The sequence below is a fragment of the Labeo rohita genome, chromosome 2 (assembly GCF_022985175.1).
Source record: "Labeo rohita strain BAU-BD-2019 chromosome 2, IGBB_LRoh.1.0, whole genome shotgun sequence".
NCBI classification, from domain to species: domain Eukaryota; kingdom Metazoa; phylum Chordata; class Actinopteri; order Cypriniformes; family Cyprinidae; genus Labeo; species Labeo rohita.
Genome location: NC_066870.1, coordinates 34705045 through 34729481, shown reverse-complemented (window position 1 = coordinate 34729481; position 24437 = coordinate 34705045). Strand labels below are relative to the sequence as shown.

Sequence of the window (24437 nt, the reverse complement as noted above, 5' to 3'; positions counted from 1 at the left end):
TTGTGCACTGAATTCTGTCCGGTGAGATTTGACTCCGCGGTGAATAGAGAACATTTGTGCATATATAAAATCCGAAAGTCCATAATCAGTCATTCCTATAATTATTATCAAAATTATTCATTACTCACCTAATTCGTGTGACACGAAACCGAGGCGGAACCTTCGACCACAGTCGCTGTTTTCCGGCGACGCGCTTGCTGACGGAGTTTGTCTCTGTTTCCGGGGGGGACTGTGTTTCCGTGAGCACGCGCTGACGGAGTTTTTCTGTCTTCGTTGTTTCGGCGTCGCTCTTTTTTATTTTATTAGTCGAAAATAAAGATCGTCACACACGTGTGTGATATATAAAACGGAATATTTTCAACCAAGATCCGGAGCGTTGTTGGAGATTCATGTTTACGTGTGTCGTTCTTTCTGGATGATGGTAAGAGCGCGAGATTAGCGGTTAGCTTTAGCTTTAATCCTGAACACAAACACGCAGAGTTATTAGCGATAATTAATAAATTATTATCATAAGTGCTACTGCATTATGTATTTGTTTTCTCCTGACTTGTATTAACGGATCTCTACGTGTTTTACAGAGTATCTGTGGTGTGTTTTGAGGCGAGGCCTCATCAGTCAGATTGTATTTACATGAAGCACATATAATTAGGCAACTTTTAATTCTATGTGCGGTTTTATTGGATTTATTGGACTGAAAACATAAACACAGTCGTAGTTCGTATCTAATGAATCGCCCTCACTGGCTCTGCTGATGCGGTTGTACACGATGAACTGCGAGACATTCGACAAAACTACGTCGCTCACATTGTGAGAAATTAAGCTAGATGTCCAGTTTTGACATTTCGCTTACTCACATTGTAGACAGGCTCTCAGGAACATCATGAAGTAAGGGTCAGTCAAATGAGGAGAATGTTAGAGTTCAGCAGAGATCGTTAGATATCTGGAGAAGGCAGAGATTAGAAATCAGATTGACTTTAGCAGTGAACTTGAGAAAAAAAAAAAACAGGTAACAATTGTAGCATTAGTTTTAACTGGCCTTTATGTGCGTGTATTATATATATATATATATATATATATATACACTACCACTCAAAAGTATTTAAACACTAAGCTTTTTTATGTTTTTTTGATGTCTCTTCTGCTCACTAAGCCTACATTTATTTGATCCAAAGTACAGCAAAAACAGTAAAATTTTGAAATATTTTTACTATTTAGAATAACTTTGTTCTATCTGAATATATTTTAAAATGTAATTTATTCCTGTGATCAAAGCTAATTTTTTCAGAAATGATATTAGATAATACTTTTATTTAGCACAGATGCTTTAAAAAGTTATGATAAAGACATTTTACATGTTATAAAAGATGTCAGATAAATGCTATTCTTCTGAACATCGAAGAAACCTGAAAAAATCTACTCTGCCGTTTTTAACATATTAATAATAATAAATGTTTTTTAACCAGCAAATTAGAAAAGCAGAATGATTTCTGAAGGATCATGTGACTGGAGTAATGATGCTAAAAATTCAGCTTTGAAATTACAGGAATAATTAACATTTTAAAAATATATATATAAATAGAAAATTTATTTTTAAAATATAAAAATATTTCAAAATGTTACTGTTTTTTGTGCTACAAAATCTCTAATTCATTAGAGTGGATGTATAATATAATTACCATGTTCAGCTGCTCTGGTCATGTTTTTAAATTATAAACTAAGTGAAAATCATCAAATCTGTGTCCGGATGTTCTGCTGTCCCACAGGTGTGCTGTTCTGTCTGAGTAGATCACTCCATGTCATGATCTAATGGCAGAACGCTGTTAGTTTGCTTGGATACAGCACCGGCTGCGGCTCAGAGCTCCTAGCGGAATATTTTCTGTTCCTTAAGTTGTTGCCATGGATACAAGAAGGGAACCCCAGGATATAATGAACAGTAGATTCCATACGAGGAATGTTTATCCCAGGAAAAACTACTGCTGCTTTTTTTTTTTTTGAGATCTGAGCATCTGATAGCAGATTCCTGTTAGATTTCTGTAATGAATGGAGACAGACTACACTTGAGAGACTCATTTCCTTAAATGTATTTAGTTCTAATTTGAGTCCAACAGCCTGTGTAACTCCTTTTCTTGTTCCTCACAGGTTTCTTTCTTGTCCGTTGCTGTTCCCTGAGGGTCACCCCTCCTCGTCCTCTCTAACCGCTTGACCCTATGGAGGAGTAGCTCTTGAGTGACAGGCACAAGAACCAATCAAACGTCAGGAGGAGCGTCAGACGCACAGCGGCAGGGCCGAGAGGATGTCGTCTAACCGGACCCAGACCCCCCACGGTCTGAAGCAGATCGGGCTGGACCAGATCTGGGATGATCTGCGGGCGGGGATCCAGCAGGTGTATACCCGCCAGAGCATGGCCAAGTCACGCTACATGGAGCTCTACACGTATCCTTAATTGCAGTTTCATTGCTAATTCATTTTTAAAAACTTGTCTAGTGTCTGTTGTGTCCTTAACTTCCTGATTTTCAGTCATGTGTATAATTATTGCACTAGTGTGCATCAGTCGAATCAGGCCCGCGGTGCTGGTGCCCCCCCGTCCAAACCTTCGAAGAAAACCCCCACACCTGGAGGAGCTCAGTTTGTGGGGCTGGAACTCTACAAGAGATTGAAGGAATTTCTGAAGAATTACCTTACAAACTTACTAAAGGTACTTTATAAAATTAAGTGTATTTTGACACTACCATTCAAAGGTTTATGGTTGATACTAGGGCTGTGCAAAAAATAAAAATTTCTCGATTTTAATCGATTCTCATTTTTACGAAACAATATTGATTCTTAAATCCCACGAATCGTTTAGTCTAGCCTGTTTTCTGTTCCGAGAATAATGTCGGAATGTTCCCAGAATAACGTTGGAATATTCCGAGAATAAAGTCCTAAATTTATGAGAATGAAGTTGCAATGTTCAGAGAATGAAGTCGGAATGTTTCGAGATTAAAGTTGAGAATTTACGAGAATGAAGTCGGAATGTTCCGAGATTAAAGTTGAGAATTTACGAGAATGAAGTCGGAATGTTCCGAGATTAAAGTTGAGAATTTACGAGAGTGAAGTCGGAATGTTCCCGCGAGTGAAGTCGAGAACTTCCGCGAGTGAAGTCGAGAACTTCCGCGAGTGAAGACGAGAACTTCCGCGAGTGAAGTCGGAGTGTTCCGGGAATAACATGGAGAGCGTACGAGAATAAAGTCGAGAATTTACAAGAAAAAAGTCGAAATGTTCCGAAATAAAGTCGAAATGTTCCGAGAATAAAGTCGAAATGTTCCGAGAATAAAGTCGAAATGTTCCGAGAATAAAGTCGAGAATTTACGAGAATGAAGTCGGAATGTTCCGAGATTAAAGTTGAGAATTTACAAGAATGAAGTCGGAATGTTCCGAGATTAAAGTTGAGAACTTACGAGAGTGAAGTCGGAATGTTCCCGCGAGTGAAGTCGGAGTGTTCCGAAAATAACATGGAGAACGTACAAGAATAAAGTTGAGAATTTACAAGAAAAAAGTCGGAATGTTCTGAGAATGAAGTCGGAATGTTCCGAGAATGAAGTTGGAATGTTCCGATAATAAAGTGGAGAATTTAGGAGAATACGGTCGGAATGTTCCTAGAATAAAGTCGAAATGTTCAGAGAATAAAGTCGAAATGTTCCGAGAATAAAGTCGAGAACTTACGAGAAGTTGAAATGTCTAGAGAATAACGTCTTTTTGTCTACATTTCAACTTTATTCTCATAATATTTTGACTTCATTCTCGTAATTTAGACTTAATTCTCGAAATATTCCGACTTGATGTTTGTAATTTTTTTTTTTTTTTTTTTTTTTTTTTTTTTTTTAAATAAATGTGGCCCTAAAATGCCGTTGTATGAGCAATATAGGGCTGCACCCAACTAAAGATTTTTATAGTCGACTAGTAGTCAACTAACTAAATTAATTAAATATATAGTATGGGGTGGGGACAAAACCATAATGAGCCTTTAATATATAGCCAATTTTGCTCTCAAGTGCAAGCATTAAGCTTGCCGCCGAGCACCGCAAAAGTAATGACCATGTGCTGGGAAAAAATAGCGAGGAGATATTTTAATTATTTATTAATAAACTAACATTTTCTGAGTCAGTGTCAGCTGCAAAGATGAAGTGGATGCTGACTTGCCATCTCCACAGTACAGTGGGCATGCCTTTTGAGAGAAATGCACTTTTCATACAGATTATATAATTGGAGAGTATGTTTCTGATGTGAATTGGCCCATTTTAAAGTAGACATTTTAAGCTTTCTATAGATATATTTCTTATATACGCCACGCTTGAGTTTTGTGCTGTGCTCCAGTTCACGAAGACGGCAAAAAGCACATCCTCTTGTTTTCTCTATTTTACAAAAGCACAAGATTTTGTTAATATTGTGAGTTTACATAAATAAAAGTAGACGCTCGACAGTTTCGAATGATGTATTACTCTTATCTGTATGACGGCGTGTTTTGTTTCCACTGTTCTCAGGAAAAAATGCCAGTGATGGCGCCGACGCCTCCATGTCATGCAGTAAGCGTGCTAACAGCTTCCACACTAAGCACAAACACTTGAATATGTGCCTGATAGCGCACATTTATCTAGGTTCACGTTAGAGTGAACGGCCGTGTAAAATTGCTACTGCTTTTCAATGTTTCAGTGATTTATATTTGAGGTCGATGTATGGAGGCGAGCGTTTGGATTTCCTGCCCAGTATACTGTAATTACCTCTAAGACCATCCGTTAATGATCTGTGTGTCACGGACAAAGACAGACTTTTCTGTGACTAATCGAGTAAAAATGTTTAGTCGACTAAGCCTCTTCTAGTCGACTAATTTTTAGTTGACTATTAGGGGGCAGCCCTAGAACAAGCTGTAGACCAGTTACAACAGCTTCAACATTCAAGATCACTGGATAAACTTAAACTCATTGAACAGATTTATTTGACTGTTGTCCTCAGGATGGAGAGGATCTGATGGACGAGAGCGTTCTGAAGTTCTATACACAGCAGTGGGAGGATTACAGGTTCTCTAGCAAAGTGCTCAACGGGATCTGTGCTTACCTCAACCGCCACTGGGTGCGCCGAGAGTGTGACGAGGGCCGGAAAGGAATCTATGAAATCTACTCTGTAAGCATTTCTTGCTTTTTTTCTGCGTTACAGCAGAGTTTCACTTCATTAACAGTTGGTTTAATTGAACTTTATTGGTTGTGTGTGTTTTTTTTCAGCTTGCTCTGGTGACGTGGAGGGAATGTTTGTTTCGACCTCTGAATAAGCAGGTGAGATTGGAAACGGAATATGTCAGATTGGACATATGCGAATAACTCAAATAAGAATGTCTTTTTTGGTACCTTTGTTCTTAGGTCACAAATGCAGTATTGAAGCTGATCGAGAAGGAGAGGAATGGAGAAACCATCAACACTAGACTCATTAGTGGAGTGGTCCAGTCCTATGGTGCGTCGTCATTTATGTCATGTTTGTTTGTTTGCGTCTGTGATATATGACACTTAGAAGTTCTGCAGTTGCTCAGAAAAGTTTCTCTCTGTCTCTCGCAGTTGAGTTGGGTCTCAATGAGGACGATGCCTTCGCTAAAGGTCCCACTCTGTCTGTCTACAAGGAATACTTTGAGACTCAGTTCCTGGCTGACACCGAACGGTTTTACACAAGGGAAAGCACAGAGTTCCTGCAACAGAACCCTGTTACTGAGTACATGAAGAAGGTGAGAACAAAATAGCAGGACATGCTTTAAAAAAAACTAAATCAAAGCTTGTGCATTTTAATAAATGTGTAGGTGTTAACAAGAGGGACTGGGTGATAACTTAAAATTTATTTACAGTTAATTTGTTGTGTTAAATTTAGCAGCATTGTGAATATTGAAGTGATCTTACAACACTTGCTTAATATATTTATGTAGAATGTACACTACTGTTTGAAAGTTTAGGTTCAGTAATTTCTTTTTAAGTAATTAATACTGGGGTTCATTAAATTGATCAAAAGTGACAGTAAAGAAATTTGTTATGCAGTAAAGACATGTTATGTTTTCAACGTTGATAAGAAATGTTTCTTGAGCAGCAAATCAGCATATTAGAATGATTTCTGATTGATCATGTGACACTGAAGACTGGAGTAATGATGTTGAAAATTAAGCTTTGGATCACAGAAATAAATTGCAATTTAAAATATACTCAAATTGAACACAGTTATTTTAAATTGTAATAATATTTCACAATATTACTGTTTTTACTGTGTTTGTGATCAAATAAATGCAGCCTTGGTGAGCTTAAGAGGTTTCAAAAATCTTACTGAAACCAAACTTTTAAATAGTAGTGTATATCAAACATCATGAAAAGTCAGCTTTTAATTTTATTTACTTGTATCACACCACTCTAGTGTGAAATTTAAGTGTTGATCTGTGTGCGGTTTGCAGGCTGAGGCACGTTTGCTGGAGGAGCAGAGGAGAGTGCAGGTTTACCTCCATGAGAGCACACAGGATGAGCTGGCCAGGAAGTGTGAGCAGGTTCTCATCGAGAAGCACCTGGAGATCTTCCACACAGAGTTCCAGAACCTTCTGGACGCAGACAAGAATGAAGGTCAGAACGACAGTGAAAACTGAATGTCTGTACACGAATCATTCAAATTGAAATCTCAACTGTAATTTATTCATTCTCTCTATGTAGATCTTGGCCGCATGTACAATCTTGTGTCACGGATCACTGATGGTTTGGGAGAATTAAAGAAACTTCTGGAAACGCACATTTATAATCAAGGCTTGGCAGCCATCGAGAAGTGTGGGGAGTCTGCACTCAATGTGAGTCTGTTTGCTTTGCATTGTACATCATGCTATCTAGCTTGAAGATCATCATGCTTTAAATCAAATCTTTCTGACAATACATGTTTTAACCTCTATGAATTTTTGTATTTTTTTCTAGGACCCCAAAATGTACGTTCAGACAATTCTGGATGTGCACAAGAAGTACAATGCCCTGGTGATGTCAGCGTTCAACAATGATGCTGGTTTTGTGGCTGCTCTTGACAAGGTATGACAATCTTTTCAGTTCTTTTTAGTCAAGATTATATTAGTTGTAGTATTTTGCCAGTTTAACCTGATAGAGGTAAAGTTATTAAAAATAACCATTTTTAATTATTTAAAAATAACCATTACAAATATTTTCATTACTTAAAAAAAAAAGAAAAAAAAAAATTAACTGAAAAAAATCTATAGAAATCGTTTAGGTATAATTTATTATAAAATTCTATTATTATATTTATTATATTATTATATTAGTATTATTATTATAATTTAATATAAATATAGTTATTTTTGTAACTATTTTTTTTTAACTATAATTTAGTTTAATTTGATGTACTAAAATAACTAAAATTAATAAAAAATAATAAACTATGTATAAACTATATAGACATGAAAAAACTAAAAATGACAAACACACTAAAATTTTAAGTAAACAGCAAATGTAAAAATAAAAACTTCATGAAAATATTAATAAAAACTACAATAGTATCTTAGTAATACAAAAATAACACAAGTTTAAGTTGAAGGACTGCAAAAACTAAAATGAATAAATGTATAGAAATTATTTTAAAGTAAAAACAACTAAATTACTAAAACTTTAATTTAAATTAAAGTGAACATGGAAAATCAAAAAAATAAAATCTAATTTAAAATATATACTTTATTATACTATTATTATACTTTTTTTTTTTTTTTTTTTTTTTTTTTTATATTTTCATATTTTATCTTAAAGGCAAAATAAATGCATATTTTGATAATAGAAACGAATAATATGTGTAGAACTATGTTTTGGTGTTGTATTTTGAAAGTATTCAGACATGTATTTTCTGTGTGTTCAGGCTTGTGGACGCTTCATCAATAATAATGCTGTTACTAAGATGGTTCAGTCCTCCAGCAAATCTCCTGAACTGCTGGCCAGATACTGCGACTCACTGCTCAAGAAGAGGTGTGTATAATGTCTCCGTCTGTTGGCACACACTGTATGTGTGACATTAAATCCCTGTGCTGGATCTAATCGAACCTCTGTCTGATATTTCAGCTCCAAAAACCCAGAGGAGGCAGAACTTGAAGACACTCTGAATCAAGTGGTGCGTTTTTACATAATATAATTGCAAAAATGCTTTCACAGCAATTTTGTGCAGGATTTAACATAATGCCTTTGTTTTGTTTTTGTATTGATCGTTTGTTCTTTTTTATTTTGGTAGATGGTGGTGTTTAAGTATATTGAAGACAAGGACGTGTTCCAGAAGTTCTACGCGAAGATGCTGGCCAAGCGTTTGGTCCATCAGAACAGTGCCAGCGACGACGCAGAGGCCAGCATGATTTCCAAACTAAAGGTGCAACAGTTCTACCATACATTTATTTATTTTTTTAATAATTTTTTTTCTATTCCACCCAACCCTTGTTATCTCCTTGTGCTTGTTTTTAATGTTTTTGTAATTTCAGTTCCATCATCAGTGTTTGTGTCTAACACTTTTGTTTTGATTTGTCATTTTTAGCAAGCGTGTGGCTTTGAATACACATCGAAACTCCAGCGCATGTTCCAGGACATTGGAGTCAGCAAAGACCTCAACGAACAGTTCAAGAAGCACCTCACGAACTCTGAGCCTTTAGACCGTAAGGATGAGCTGCACTCTTCTTTGTTGCAGTATGAAATACTGTCATTTGTACTTGAATTCCTTTATAAATGTCTTGTTGTTTTCTAGTGGACTTCAGCATCCAGGTGTTGAGCTCGGGTTCATGGCCCTTTCAGCAGTCCTGCACTTTTGCTCTGCCATCTGAGGTAATAATACTAATAGGCTTGTATGTAAATCACTTGTTCTTGGATTTTCCAAGGTTTTTGTAAATCAGTTATCTGTCTCTTCCAACACAGTTGGAGAGGAGCTACCAAAGGTTCACAGCCTTCTATGCCAGCAGACACAGCGGCCGAAAGCTCACCTGGCTTTACCATCTGTCCAAAGGAGAACTGGTCACCAACTGCTTCAAAAACCGATACACCTTACAGGTATGACAAGATGCGTGTGACTTCAATGCTTCACTATACACTAGCGTTCAAAGAAATCTTTTCTGCTCACCAAGGCTGCATTTATTTAATTAAAAATACAGTAAAAACAGTAAAATTGGGAAAAAATATTGCAATTTGAAATACCTGTTGTCTAATTGAATATATTTTAAAATGTAATTTATTCCTTTGATACAAAACTGAATTTTTAGCACCATTACTCCAGTCTTCAGTGTCACATGATCCTTCTGAAATCATTCTAATATGCTGATTTGCTCAAGAAACATTTTGTTTTATTAGTGTTGAACATTTGCTGCTTAATAGTTTTTGTCGATGTCATTTGTTATGATAGAAATATTTTATAACATTAAAAATGTCTTTGTCACTTCTGATCAATTTAATGCATCCTTGTTAAATAAAAGCATAAGAAATCTTACTGACTACAAGCTTTTGAATGGTTGTGTAAATTTGGTAAATATGCCCTAACAGAGATATTAATTGCATTTAAATAAACCAGTTATTAGGATAATTGGTGCATTAATAGTGTATGAATATTAATTATACTGGTTGTGTGTCCATACAGGCATCTACATTTCAGATGGCCATTCTACTGCAGTATAACACAGAAGACGTTTATACAGTCCAGCAGCTGACGGACAGCACACAGATCAAAATAGTAAGGAAATAAAAGGGTTCTCAACAAGAAGTCTAAAACAAGATCCAGATATCAATCAAATATTGATTTTGCACATTAACAGAGCTTTTTTTATGTGTTTTTAGGACATATTGGTGCAGGTTTTGCAAATATTATTGAAATCCAAGTTGCTGGTACGTATTTTTTGTCATTATTTAAAAAAAAACGGTTACTGAAAAACCAAAAAAAAACAAGCCCATTTCCACCTAATATTTATTATTTAAATATAATTACTCCACCTCTGAAACAACTTTACCTTTTTGCTAATGTCATCGAGGCCATGAAGAGTGTTAACCAATCACCAAACAGCTATTTAGATGTTATTTTTGTTTAATCCTCTTTAATCTGCTATAAAATGCCCACTCTTCACATAGAATTAATTTTCTTTGGACGTTCTACTGGAAGAAAGTTCTTATAGTTGGTTTCACTTTGAAAAGCTTCAGTTTTCGAAGATTAAATGGGTTGTGAATGCCATTTCATTTTGACTCAACAGGCTAATATTTCATGTAATTGTGTATTTGCAGCTGTCTTCTGTAATCATGTGTCTGTGCAGGTTCTAGAGGACGAGAACGCAAACGTGGATGAAGTGGAATTCAAACCTGACACCCTCATAAAACTCTTCCTGGGCTATAAAAAGTAGGTCATATGAGTGCATCTCATCTAGCAAACAGTTATGAATCTATATTTAATGGTTTACATTTTGTGCTTTAGAATGCAGCAGAGAAAATGAATTTGTGAATATTAATGGCTGAATTATTTCGTCCCCAGTAAAAAACTAAGAGTGAACATTAACGTGCCAATGAAGACGGAGCAGAAACAGGAACAGGAAACGACTCATAAAAACATTGAAGAGGACAGGAAACTCCTGATTCAGGTATGAATATGAATATATTTTAATGTGCAATTTATTCCTGTGACGCAAAGCTGAATTTTTAGCATCATTACTCCAGTCTTCAGTGTCACATGATCCTTCATGATTTGCTGCTCAAAAACATGTTTTATTATCAGTGTTGAAAACAACTCCCTAATATTTTTGTAGAAACTGACACATTTTATTTTTCAGGATTCTTTGATCCAAAGTTCAAAAGAACATCATGTGAAATAGAATCTTTTGTAACATTATAAATGTCTTCACGGTCACTTTTGGTTCATTTAATGTGCTCTGGTGGAATAAAAGTTTTCAGTTCTGCCATAAGAATACAGTACATTGCAAAATAGTCCAAGTATTGGTGAGGTGTGATTAGAATAGCGTACTAAGTTTAATTGTGTTCATCTTTGCATAGGCGGCCATAGTGAGAATCATGAAGATGAGGAAGGTTCTGAAGCATCAGCAGCTCCTGGCTGAGGTTCTGAACCAGCTTTCATCCCGGTTCAAACCCAGAGTTCCCGTCATCAAGGTCAGGAATTTTACAGGGTGCCTGTGCATCTTGAGGTTTTAATTCACCCTTCCTCAAATTAAAGCCTTAAAAGGTTTAAATTGGAATTCAAATTTAAATTCAAATTAAATGGAAACTCAAAAGGCATTAAATGTTGTTTGCACCGCAAAAAAAAAAAAAAGAATATCAGTATTTTTTGATTTTCCAATACAAATATTTAAACTTCCTTAAGATACATTTACTTGAGGTGCAAAATGAAAATGTGAAGTCTTATTTTCTGAGAAACTGAATAAAATTGAGTTCTAAATATCTGTCGATGGATTATGAAAACTTTTCTCTTTATAGTGTTGATTTTTCTGAGCCCATTGGCAGATATTTGTTGTTGTTGTTTTAGTCATAAACTCACTTCATTTCGATCAATTTCTCAGAAAACTACTTTTTATTGCATTTTACGTAATGTGTCTTGATTTAAAAATACTAAGGAAGAACTTTTATTTTTTTTTTTTTGCGGGTGTAATAGAAGTTATGGTTGAAAGTAGGGGTGTGCGATTATGTATTGTCTGCGATAATATCGCAATTGTTGTTTTAACGATGTTCAATTTGACATTATCAACAGTGCAGTGCACGCATTACGAGAAGTCTAGATTAGTGTGCATTAGTGCGTTCTTGCACTGCATGATTCAGTCTATTAAAATACATTTAGAAATACATTCACAAATTCAAGACATGGAGACATAAAATGCATAGATTTATTCCACTTCATATGGTTAATCAATATTACATGAAGAGTGTCGTTTTCTTTTCCAAAAATTACCATCATTACAAATGTGATATTGATTTTTTTACAACAGTTCAATAGTCAAGAATTAAGAGACTTACATTTTAGACTCCATATTGCCTGTTTTTGCTCTATTTCGCTAATAAAATCATTTCAAACACCGCCACAGCACTATTTAGCGTCTCCAAACATGATGGTGTTTTGTTACTGAATGATTCAACCATTTAAATGATTTGGTTCAATCGCAATGACTCGCTTAATAACTGACTTACAGACACCTACTGGCGGTTTTAATTCCACATTTAAAATATAATTTTTATTATTTAAATAATTTCAAATATCAGTATTGACCGTTTAATAATGTCAAGACATTATTTATGCATTTGTAACTGCAGGTTAAATGCATTCATGACCTGCATTAAACAGCGTGTAAACGCATGTAAATGCCACTTCAGATGCAGCTTTGTGTTTCCTTTGCATTGCAAAGACAAATTTTGTTGATACTGATTTCATTTGCTTGGTAACAGCCCAAATGTATGAATTTGACTCAAAAGGATAATGCACACTTTTTGAAAAAATGGCTTTTTTAAAATTTAAAATGCCCATAAAAGGTAAAAATAAATGTAAAACTTATTGGAAAAGACTAATTTCTATCAGTGTGAACAGACCACCATACAATATGAAGAATATCAAAAAATGTAGCTGTCCATGGTAGTTCTTAAGACACCAGCACAATAATGCACTCAGCAAAATATTGTCTAATTATTATCAGTAAAATCCAAGAAAATATCGAGCTTATTTTTTGTCAGTATCGCACACTCCTAAGTGAAAGATGTATTTTTTTTAATGTTTCAAATGTTGCTAATACAACCTTGATATTTACATTTAGAGGCCATATTGACATACTGTTCCCTGCACTTAATTTATTAATTTTTCGGTACTTGGTCTTAAATTTACCATTGTAATACCTGCAGAAACCCTGTTTTATCTGTACAGAAGAACTCATATGTACTTTGTTTTGTGTTCTGTTTTGCAGAAGTGCATTGACATCCTCATAGAGAAGGAATATCTGGAGCGGGTGGATGGAGAGAAGGACACCTACAGCTACTTGGCCTAAACATTTCTTCGCTCCTCCATGCCTTTACTGTCTGTCTCTCTCACTCTCACTTTATTTTTTTTTTATTTTTTTTTTTTAAGTTGTCTCTTGGGTAATAAATATCATTCCTCTTGATGTTCAGCCTGTGTTGAGTTTAAAAAGCAAACGGACTAACAGAAGAGGAGTGTGTGTGTGCGCGTCAGTGAATGTGTATGTGCGAGAGATGGACTTTACCGCTGCCCTGCGTACGGACGGACTGCATTGGAAATGTACATACAAACAGAGACCTCGAGCTTTAATCTCGCAAAATAAAACATTGCAGGTTTTAAAAACCCAATCAGAAATAAACCCTACACATTAAGCATGTTATTGCCTATCAGCATTTAAATGAAGTAAAAAATGAACAAAGATGCATTGAAATCTTAGCAGTGAGGGGCTTCAGAAACGTTTTAAGAGAAGAAAGGAAATAATTTAGAAAAAAGGTGCAATTTTAGCTGCACATCCCAAGAACGAACGAGTTGGACAGGTTTGTAGACGTGTTGTCTGCATTGTTACCTGCTACCAGAAAACCATTTGTATAGTGTGGTTCACTTTTTTAAATGTGTGTTAAATAAAAGAATTAAAAGTTTCTCTATGTATTTCTGATGCTGTGGAGTCACTACAAGAAGAGCCGTAAGACAATGTTATGATTATTCAAATATGTGACCTGTGACCCTGGGCCACGGGTATATGTGTAGCAATAGCCAACAATACATTGTATGGGTCAAAATTATCATTTTTTTAATGCCAAAAATCATGACAATAATTAAAAATCATGTTTCATGAAGATATTTTGTAAATGTCCTACCATAAATGTATCAAAATGTATTTTTTGATTAGTAATATGCATTGCTAAGAACTTAATTTGGACAACTTTAAAGGTGATTTTCTCAATATTTCGTTTTTTTTTTATTCCGCCCTCAGATTTTCCATATTTTCAAATAGAGGTCAAAATAAATATATAAACTGTATTATGTTATAATATTTTGGGTTATAATTGTTGAGTGCAGTGTCTACATGCAGTTTCAAAATCGAGATTTTTTTTTCTTTTTACTGCAATAAACGTGTATACAGTATATATATTTATAAGTTATTTTATAGTAGTATAGTATAGTTGCAGTATATAGTATAGTTGTTATAGTTAATGCTTAAAGAAAAATATTTGTATTTCTGCTTTTTGTTAGGTTGAATGGTTGAGCCAAGTGATGTTTTTATTTGGTTAATTTAAATAGTTTTTACAACAATTAATTTATTTATTTAAATAATTAATTAATTTAATTTAGATGGACAACATTTTGATTGCTACGTGAAACAATTTTTGTTTCACAGGCCTAATATTTTCACTAACATACCTTATTGATTCATTTATCAAACAAAACAATGGATTTGCGCCTCTAATGTTTTAAAAGAAATGGTACAGAAATGTGTCTATGTGTATAAAGTACTAACCTCTATTATAATTACCTCTAGTAATTTAATCTCTGTTAATTGGAGATTCGATCTGACCGAGTCATTGAATCAGTGAATTGTGACTCGTGAGAGCTGCAGGCGTATTTGAACACATACAGGTTCAAAAGAGTCGACTCAGAAGAATGACTCGTCGCGAATCTTACGCATTTCGGAGCGAGCGTCATTACGTCGACGTCATGGCGCTTGTATATGATTGGGTGGCTCATTACCTTGTACAGGTGTGTGGGTGAGCTGACTGTGTACCTGATGGAGCCCGGAGTGGAAGCGACGCCCGCGGGTGTGCAAGTGCGCGATGAACTGTCCGAGAAATGTCAGAAGTTATTTCTGGAATTTTTGGAAGAGTGAGTGCAGTTGGTTGCAGTACTTTTACACGAAGTGCTAAATGAACGTTACTTATAAAATGTGTCTGGTTAATTAGGTTTCAGGATAAAACCGGCGACGCTTTATATCTGGCCGACGCACAAGAGCTGATCAGACCGGAGAGAAACACACTGACCGTGAGCTTCAGCAACATCGAGCACTACAACCAGCAGCTCGCCACCACCATTCAAGAGGAATATTACAGGTGAACTGCGACAACATCAAGGAAAAAAGAGATGCACTACCAGCCAGAAGTTTTTAAATGTGTTTTAAAGAAGTCTCTTCTGCTCACCAAGCCTGCCTTCATTTGCTCCAAAATAGAGCAAAACAGTAAAAAAATGAAATAAAGAACAGCATTTATCTAAAATAGAAATCTTTTGTAAAAATATAAATGTATTTATCTTTTTTTTAACAGTGTGAAGCCTCCTCGTTAAACAATCTTGAAAAAGTGTACTAAATTGTTTTTAATATTGATAATAATAAATGTTTCTTGAGCAGCAAATCAGCATCTTAAAATGATTTCTCAAGGAACGTGTGACTGAAGACTGTAGTAATGACGCTGAAAATGTAGCTTTAAACACAGGAATAAATTACGTTTTAAAATATACTCATAGAAAGTTATTTTGAGTTAGTAACCATTTTTAACAAAATTTAACTGTTTTTGCTACCTAAAAGTTTGCCTTTTTGTTTGCACTTATTGTAACAATATTTATTATCCCAAAACAGTTGGTGTAAATTAGACACGTCATTAAATATACAAAAAATGCATGCGTCATAAAACAAAAATACTTTTGTAATATCACTTATTTTAATGAAATTAGAATTTTTTTTATGACTATTTCTTATAAGTATTTAATTTTACTTCAACCTTACAAAAATTATAACTTTTAGAAAGTAAGAGTGTATAATTTTGACATTTCCAGTTGCAGCTACCAAACTGTAAGAAGACATACAAAAGAATAGTCAGAAAATGTCATTTATTTATTACTTTTGGCAAATAAATTAAGCGTAAGTTAGCAGCTTTCAATGGTCATTTTGGTTATCGTATACATCATGGTAAATCATGATAGATTTCATGATAGAAAATTATAATTTGCTGAATGAATGAACTGTAGGTTGTGTCTTAATTTTATATTTTCAGTATTATCTGTAATGTTTTTCCAGGGTTTACCCATATCTCTGCCGAGCAGTTCGCCACTTTGCCAGAGATCATGGAAATATTCCACCATCCAAAGAGTTTTATGTGGCTTTTTCAGACTTTCCATCTAGGCAAAAGTAGGTATTTCAGTTCTTAAATTTGGTTTGTAGGGTCAGACATTTGAATCAAGCACTTACAGTGCCTGTATCATGCTTGTAATTTAATTTTATCTTCATTATTGTAATTTTTATAAATTAAATTAGTTTACACCTTATTTTTCAGACATTTACCAGACATTTTTTTGAATGTTTTATAATATACATGTGTATGTAAATTACATGTGTTATGATTGGTCAGTCTCTTTGTATGTTAAATGAGTAAGGTAATTTGCTCTGTGCTGTCCAGGATCCGTGAGCTCTCCACCGCCCGCGTCGGCACTCTGTTACGCATCAGTGGTCAGGTGGTGCGAACCCACCCTGTGCACCCGGAGCTGGTCAGCGGCACCTTCCTCTGTCTGGACTGTCAGTCTGTCATCAAAGACGTGGAGCAGCAGTTCAAATACACGCAACCGACTATCTGCAAGAACCCTGTGTGTGCCAACCGCCGCCGCTTTATGCTCGACACCAACAAGTCCCGCTTCGTCGACTTCCAGAAGGTAAGAATGTGGTAAATGTGTGTTGTTTGTTTTGTTTTGTTTTTTTTTTTTTTTTAAATGACTACTAAAGCTGCACAGCTAATAAAATAACTATTAGCTTTTCAACTTTAGTGGTCATTTTTTTAAGTTAGGCTTTGCTGTTTTATCAAATTAGTTTTATACTGGTCTCCTAATTTTATCCTAAATTATATTGCAAGCATTTATTTATTTATTTATTTATTTATTTATTTAAATCTTAGAGTAAAATGTTTATTTCTGTACTTTTAAATACACATTGTCTTAAATGGTTTAAATCTTTTGTTAATCAACTTTTAGAGAATCTGACAATTTCCAGTTTACAGGAGCTGTTGATCACAAAAAGGTGACAGTTTATGCGGAGTCTTAATCACTTTAGGCAAATTTATGTCATTTGCTAATTTGTACATGTGCAAATTAGAGAACACTGTATTAAACATTTAAATTTACACTGTTATGAATAACACTCTTTTTAAAATTGCTTTACACCTGAAAGTGTATTCGTTTTATCACTGAAGAAAATGTGTAACAATGCTGTTATTTTCTTATTACTGTGAAGCTGCTTTGAAATAATCCATATTGTTTAAAGCGTGATATCAACAAATGTGACTTGACTTGTATAGTGATGCACTAAAATTTTGAAACCTGGAAATGGCGAAAACTATTGTAACACTATTGTCTTTGTAGAGCTGCTTTAAAGCTGATATTTTATTATTTTCATAATTAAAATTTTACATCTGCTGTGAAACAGTTTGTATTACATAAAGCTCTTAATACATTATAGTGATGGACTGAAATTTGGCAGACTGGAAAATTGTTTGGCTAAAATGGCCAAAAAAAAAATTGCATTTTTAATACTTTATTCCTTATTTGAAGATTATTTAAATTTTGAAGGTAAAGTTCAGATGATCTTTCTTGGCTGATTTTGGACACAGAAAAACTTTTACAATTTCTTTCAAAAGTAAATTTAAAGAATCTTTTATAGAATTTTAAGTACACTTTGTTTTATAATAGCTTTATTTAAATGTTTGTATTGTGTACTACTGTTTCGTTTTAAAAAAAAAAAAAAAGGGAAAGAAATTCTTTGTTTGCCATGAAATAGCCTATGCAGCTGATGTGGCAATAAACTTAAAATCAAATTATTGATTTTAAGCTTTTTTGTGTAATTCATTTGAGTAAATATATAAACCTTCATGGATTTTTAAAATGTGTATATATATATTTTCTAAATGGACTCGTGTGCTGTGTTGATGTGAGATGCATGAGTAGTTTATTCTGATTCATCATCAGGTGCGCATTCAGGAGACGCAGGCGGAGCTGCCGCGGGGCTCCATTCCCCGCAGTGTGGAAGTGATTCTGAGGGCAGAGGCTGTGGAAACTGCACAAGCAGGAGATCGCTGTGACTTCACTGGCACGCTGATAGTTGTGCCTGACGTGTCTGCCATGGCACTCGCTGGTACTGATCTGTTTTTCTATTAAAATGAGAGCATTTATTGTCTAAGATTGCTGGGTCTGTTTTTACCATTTAAAAACGAATAGGAAGCCATTTGTCAACGTGCCTATTGTGAGTAAGTACATGTATATTATCTGTGCTTTGCATGTTTGAATATTACTTCTCATCTTTGTAAGGCACACGGGCCGAAACTAGCAGCAGGGTGACGGGGAAGGAGGGCTTTGAGGCTGATGGTATTCAGGGGCTCAAGGCTTTGGGTGTCCGAGAACTCTCCTACAGACTGGCCTTCCTGGCTAATTATGTGGCCCCAACCAACCCACGGGTGAGAGCCATTTACCACAACGCAAATTGCAACAGATATTCAGTGCTTAATGGCGTGTTTGCATGTGTGTATGCATGTTTTGCACACAGTGTGGATAAGCTTCAGCAGGAAAACATTGGCTTTGTGGACGCTGTGCATACTTCACTGTTTGGAACTGTTCCTTCACATTACTTGAACTGTTATAATTTGTGACCCTGGACCACAAAACTAGTCATGCATCTTATGAATAAGCTTTCCATTGAGAAAATATTGAGAAATTGCCTTTAAAGTTGTCCAAATGAACTTCTTAGCAATGCATATTACTAATCAAAAATAAGTTTTGGTATATCTATATTAGGAAATTTTACAAAATATCTTCATGGAACGTGATCTTTACTTAATATCCTAAAGATTTTTGGCATAAAAGAAAAAATAATTTTGACCCATGTTGTTGGCTATTGCTTGTAAGTTTGTTGTTGCATTTTTTTTTTTTTTTTTTTTTTTTTTTTTTTTTTTTTTCTTTCCGTGTTTGGTTAGTTTGGAGGGAAGGAGCTTCGTCAGGAGGATCAGACAGCTGAGAGCGTGAAGAACCAGATGACCGTCCAGGAATGGGAGAAAGTGTTTGAGATGAGCCAAGACAAGAATCTCTATCACAACCTCTGCACAAGTCTCTTCCCCACCATTCATGGTCAGTGCTCAGTGATCATTGTTCATTGGTTATAGGATATTGTATCCACCTTATTTTGCAGTGCAAAGGTAAGCTATTTTTTGTAAATGTGCAAGTCTCTGATTGATACGATACCAGTACAAATACCAATTTGCAATACAAAGCAGCATAACACAGTTTTAAATCTGCTAAAATAACTGGAGGTAAATGACACAGAATGCTTTCACATTCAAGTTACAAATGACTGCAAATGTGCTTATCTTAAAAATAAGGTGGATAGAAAATGTATTAAGAGTTTGAGGCACATAATATTACAGGCACATAAAAAGTGGAATATAAAAGTCATGTCTCCTAGGTTAAACTGGCAGCTTGCTTGATCACATTTGGCTTTGTTTTTCAGGTAATGATGAAATTAAACGTGGGATTCTGCTGATGTTATTTGGTGGTGTTGCCAAAACGACCATGGAGGGAACGTCTTTACGTGGCGACATCAATGTGTGTATAGTTGGAGACCCGAGTACATCTAAGAGCCAGTTTCTCAAGTAAATAAAATGCATGAGAAACACTTTCGCTGACAGTTTACATATAAAATATAGGAGTGTCTAATGGCTGGATTGGAATGTATTTGTTTTTTCTCTTAGGCATGTGGAGGATTTTGCTCCCAGAGCGGTGTACACCAGCGGTAAAGCCAGCAGTGCCGCCGGTCTGACCGCTGCTGTGGTCAAAGATGAGGAGTCGCATGAGTTCGTCATTGAAGCAGGAGCCCTCATGTTGGCCGATAATGTATATTTGCTTATTATTTTTATCTGTTATTACAATTAAAGGGAACTTATGTTATTTAATAGCCATATTGATATATATTTGCACAATTGGAGCAAATTGTGTAGCCCTACAAGCAAGCATGGCAAACCTGAATTCTTTTTTTATTTTTTTTATTTTTTATTTTATATAATTCCACAGATTGTACAGGTCTAAAAGCAAATGCCTAGAAAATACCTGAAATATGATGGCTCTTGCATATTTAATGTCTATTATATGTCTTGTTTTTTAGGGGGTTTGTTGTATCGATGAATTTGACAAGATGGACCTTAAGGACCAGGTGGCCATTCATGAAGCCATGGAGCAGCAGACCATCTCCATCACAAAGGCGGGCGTTAAGGTGTGCGTCCCTCTGTCGGCATGTCTAATGTCTGAAAACATAGTCTATTCAATCTGTAATCCACCTCATCCAACCCGTATGTGCATTTAAGGCCACTTTGAATGCTCGCACCTCCATCCTGGCTGCTGCAAACCCCATAGATGGCAGATACAACCGCGCCAAGTCTCTCAAACAGAATGTCAACATGTCGGCACCTATCATGTCCAGATTTGATCTCTTCTTCATACTGGTGGATGAATGCAACGAGGTCAGACAACATTTGAATTTTTTTTTTTTTTTTTTTATTTTGGGTAAAATTAATGCTTTTATTCATTTAAAAAAATGCATTCATTTGATCAAAAGTGACAGTAAGGACATTTATAGTGTTACAAAAGATTTCTGTTTGAAATAAATGCTGTTCTTTTGAACTTTCTTTTCATCAAATAAGTCTGGGGAAAAAAAAAAGTAACCTGTTTTTCATATATATTAAACTATATTAAATAAATATAAAAATAAATATAAAAATATATATAAAAATAAATATTAAACTCTTTTTAATGTTGATGATGATCAGTAATGTTTATTTATTAAAATTCAGCTTTGCATCACAGGAATAAATTACATTTTAAAATATATTCAAGTAGATACGTTATTTTTAATTGAAATAATTTTTCACAATATTACTGTTTTTGCTGTATTTTTGAGCAAAAAAAATGCAGCCTTGGTAAGCAGAAAAGACCTTTCAAAAACATAAAAAAAAAAAAAAAGTTTTGAATGGTGGTGTGCATGTGTAAAGTGCAAAACCCCCCCCCCAAATTTTGTTTTTGTACTAGGTTACAGACTATGCCATTGCCAGGCGGATTGTAGATCTTCATGCCAGGAATGTTGAGTCAGTAGAAAGAGTTTACAGTACTGAAGAGATCCAGAGATACATACTGTTTGCCCGCCAATTTCAGCCAAAGGCAAGATGTTTTACATTATTCCATTTGCTATTCATTGATGTTTGATTGTCAGTTTTGGAGCTAGACCTCCAGAAGAAAGTCATATGGGTTTGGAATGACATGAAAATGGGAATTAATAATAAATAAGATGATAATTCACCTCATAACCTTGCATCTGTAGATCACCTCAGAGGCTCAGGAGTTCGTGGTGGACCAATACAAGCGTCTGCGGCAGCGTGATGGAGGTGGAACCACCAAATCAGCCTGGCGGATCACAGTGAGGCAGCTGGAGAGCATGTTGCGTCTGTCTGAGGCCATGGCCAGACTCTACTGCTCAGATGAGGTGTGCATCTGCTGTGCGGTGGATGAAGTTTAAAAAAAAAAAAAAAAAAAGTTTTAACATGCATCAATGTGCATCAAACATAGCTTATGTAGAGTTTGAAATACGTCTATTTCCTTTGGAAAGGTTCAACCCAAACACGTGAAAGAGGCATTTAGACTGCTAAATAAGTCTATTATTCGTGTGGACTCCCCCGACATCAATTTTGACCAGGAGCAGGATGATGACAATGTGAATGGTGAGATGGACATACTATTATACTATTCAGTCCCTTTTTTGTGAAATGAGACCATTTGACAAAAATCTCAGCATAATAAATATTTACTCTGACTGTCAAAAAATAAGCTTTGTTTGCAAATGCCACCGACTGGCAGTTAAGTGTGCCTTAAATGTCCAAATGCTTTTTGACACTCTTCATTAAAATCGAACATCAGAGGGTAAATTGACTGATTTGAGTTGTTCCACAGATCAGAATGACCTGTTTAGTAAAGAGACAGAAGGTCAAAATGGAGGTGAAGTGAACGGCCATCCGGTGGAGGCCATGGATACTAATGAAGTGGAAAAGCAGGAGAAGCCAGCGGCAGCCAAACCTGCTGTCAGAATGTCATTTGCAGAGTATAAGAGGGTCTCCAACCTGCTGGTGCTGCACATGCAAAAGATGGAACAATGTGAGGTGTTTTTTTTTTTTTTTTTTTTTTTTTTTTTTTTTTGCTCAATTAGAATACAATATCCCCTTTTTTTTTTTTTTTTTTTTTTTTTTTTTTTTTTTTTTAAATATTCCCTGACATGAATTTTTTTTTTTTTTTTTTTTTTTTTTTTCTAATTTGATTTAATCAATTATTTATTTATTTAGGGAATGCTTTTTATATTCCCTTTGCAGATGTACCACTGTTAGTCAATGGTTTTAAACTGTTTTTGTCTTTCATTTATTATAACAATAATAATAATAATAATAATAACAATAATAATAATAATAATAATAATTTTTACATTTATTTTTATGCATATTATATTGTATTTTTATTTACTTTAATTTAAACTAAAACAATTATGTATTTATTGGGAATGCTTTTTATATTCCCATTGCAGCTGTGCCACCATCAGTTAATGGTTTTAAACTTTGGTCTTTCATTTGTTTTTATAATAATAATAATAATATTTTTTTTTTACATTGTTTCATACATATTTTATTATATTTTTATTTTTATTTTATTTTATTTGGAATGCTTTTTATATTCCTGATGCAGCTGTGCCACCATCGTGTGTGTGTATATATATGTATGTGTGTGTGTGTGTGTGTGTATATGTGTGTATATATATATATATATATATATATATATATATATATATATGTATGTATATGTATGTATATATATATATGTATGTGTGTATATGTATGTGTGTGTGTATATATATGTATATATATATATGTGTGTATGTGTGTATGTATGTATGTGTGTATATATGTATGTGTGTATATATAATATAATATAATATAATATAATATAATATAATATAATATAATATAATATAATATTATAATTTTTTCTTTTTTTTTTTTCTTTACAATATTTGTTTTATGCGCTTTTTATTTATTTCAAAAGAGGGCCAGTCTGTTTTGTGTGTGTTTTACTGTGCAATTCCTAATGTCTGACCAACCATCTGTTTGACAGTTTTCATAGTTAATTTTGGTCTAACTATTGGACTAATTCAAATTCTAGACACTAGGTTGTGTAGATCTAGTTAAAGTTATAAAGAGCATCAACTTAAGGATGAAATGAACATGTATAATCTGCTTTCTTACCTGCTCTGTATTTCTAAATGAGTCAGTGAAATTAATGCGGTTTGTGTATTTTAGTGGACGAGGAGTCGTCTCTGAAGAAAAGTGAACTCATTAACTGGTACCTAAAGGAAATGGAGAGTGAAATTGATTCAGAAGCTGAACTAGTCGCTAAGAAGAATCTCATTGAGAAAGTGCTGTACAGACTCATCCATTATGTCAGTATTCATGCATCAGCTTGAAAAGGCATCATTTACTTGAACTAAAGCAGTGTAACAATTTTTTTTTCCCTTTGAAGGATCATATCATCATAGAGCTGACTAAAACAGGGCTAAAGAAGATCAGTGAGGATGGAGACGAGCCAGTCATGGAGGAAGATCCATTTCTGGTGGTGAATCCCAATTATATACTGGAAGACTAGTCAAGCTGGCTTCAAAAAACTTAATCATTTTTACCTACTGATGCTTGTATAATCTTAAATCATGACTAATATGCAATATTTTTGATTGAGTGAATCAGAAAAAAAATAAATGGATTTATATTTTGCATTTGTCTAATTTGTTTCTTGACCACTAGATGGCGGTGCATCCCAGTATCTTTAAGAAAAGTGCATTAAAGATACAAAGTGCAGTAGAAAAAGGTTAAAAGGATACATCAAACCATTATATAGATGGCAGAAAAGATGAAGCAGTTATGTTTATTTAAATCAAAAGACAAAACAATTTAGACAAACAGCATTTTGGGGAATGAAAATGGGCAGTTTCACTAAAATTAAAAGTCTGACATGAATATGATGATCTTTATTTTGCAATTAACAGAATAAATTTAGTTTTCCTAAAATGAGGTTTAGTTGCTTGCCTATTTTATGTGTCAACAATCAACAAAAATGGACCCTGACCTTTTGCTGGTTCCCTTTATCAAAATATTTAAAATAGACTTAAGAAATCTGACCTAAAGACTGAATTTTTGTGAATGCACATCATTAAACTGAGCTATGTAAAAGTTTAATGAGTTAAAGTATAGTATTTATTAATTTATTATAGTACTTATGTTTTTAAATACTATGTTTATATTTGTTTAAAACGATTTCTGACCGTCTCACTTTTTGTATCACAACAGAAATTTAATAAGATACAT

General features: G+C 34.4%; 2 protein-coding genes across 3 annotated transcripts; both read left to right on the top strand.

Moving 5' to 3' along the window:
* The first annotated feature begins 204 nt into the window (after window positions 1–204).
* Window positions 205–13631, top strand: cul1a (cullin 1a). The gene is made up of 22 exons (XM_051137822.1): window positions 205–421; window positions 2140–2433; window positions 2518–2695; window positions 4990–5157; window positions 5256–5306; window positions 5391–5481; window positions 5583–5746; window positions 6455–6617; window positions 6705–6835; window positions 6957–7064; window positions 7897–8003; window positions 8097–8145; window positions 8263–8394; window positions 8557–8674; window positions 8764–8840; window positions 8931–9062; window positions 9643–9735; window positions 9840–9887; window positions 10307–10389; window positions 10522–10627; window positions 11037–11150; window positions 12944–13631. Exons 2-22 carry the CDS (start codon window positions 2294–2296, stop codon window positions 13022–13024), a joined length of 2334 nt encoding a protein of 777 aa, XP_050993779.1. The 5' UTR covers window positions 205–421; window positions 2140–2293; the 3' UTR covers window positions 13025–13631.
* Window positions 13632–14719: 1088 nt separating this feature from the next.
* mcm6l (MCM6 minichromosome maintenance deficient 6, like) lies at window positions 14720–23846 on the top strand. Of its 2 annotated transcripts, none has more exons than XR_007828821.1 (17): window positions 14720–14853; window positions 14931–15077; window positions 16037–16147; window positions 16416–16665; window positions 17971–18136; window positions 18310–18455; window positions 18972–19122; window positions 19502–19643; window positions 19743–19884; window positions 20153–20260; window positions 20352–20507; window positions 21073–21201; window positions 21362–21523; window positions 21647–21758; window positions 21988–22193; window positions 23379–23518; window positions 23599–23745. XR_007828821.1 is itself a non-coding variant. In XM_051124054.1 (17 exons), exons 1-17 carry the CDS (start codon window positions 14759–14761, stop codon window positions 23719–23721), a joined length of 2481 nt encoding a protein of 826 aa, XP_050980011.1. In that variant the 5' UTR covers window positions 14720–14758; the 3' UTR covers window positions 23722–23846. The 2 variants fall into 2 exon arrangements, 1 of the variants encoding a protein (XP_050980011.1); XM_051124054.1 differs by having other exon boundaries at window positions 21988–22188; window positions 23599–23846.
* Window positions 23847–24437: the final 591 nt, after the last annotated feature.

Bases quoted from the DNA above. Each gene is read 5' to 3' on its own strand.
- cul1a (XM_051137822.1), top strand. From the start codon at position 2,294: ATGTCGTCTAACCGGACCCAGACCCCCCACGGTCTGAAGCAGATCGGG. The intron at 7,065-7,896 runs GTATGACAATCT...CTGTGTGTTCAG, and splicing joins TTGTGGCTGCTCTTGACAAG to GCTTGTGGACGCTTCATCAA. The intron at 11,151-12,943 runs GTCAGGAATTTT...TCTGTTTTGCAG, and splicing joins CCAGAGTTCCCGTCATCAAG to AAGTGCATTGACATCCTCAT.
- mcm6l (XM_051124054.1), top strand. From the start codon at position 14,759: ATGGAGCCCGGAGTGGAAGCGACGCCCGCGGGTGTGCAAGTGCGCGAT. The intron at 16,666-17,970 runs GTAAGAATGTGG...ATTCATCATCAG, and splicing joins GCTTCGTCGACTTCCAGAAG to GTGCGCATTCAGGAGACGCA. The intron at 22,189-23,378 runs GTGAGGTGTTTT...TGTGTATTTTAG, and splicing joins CATGCAAAAGATGGAACAAT to TGGACGAGGAGTCGTCTCTG.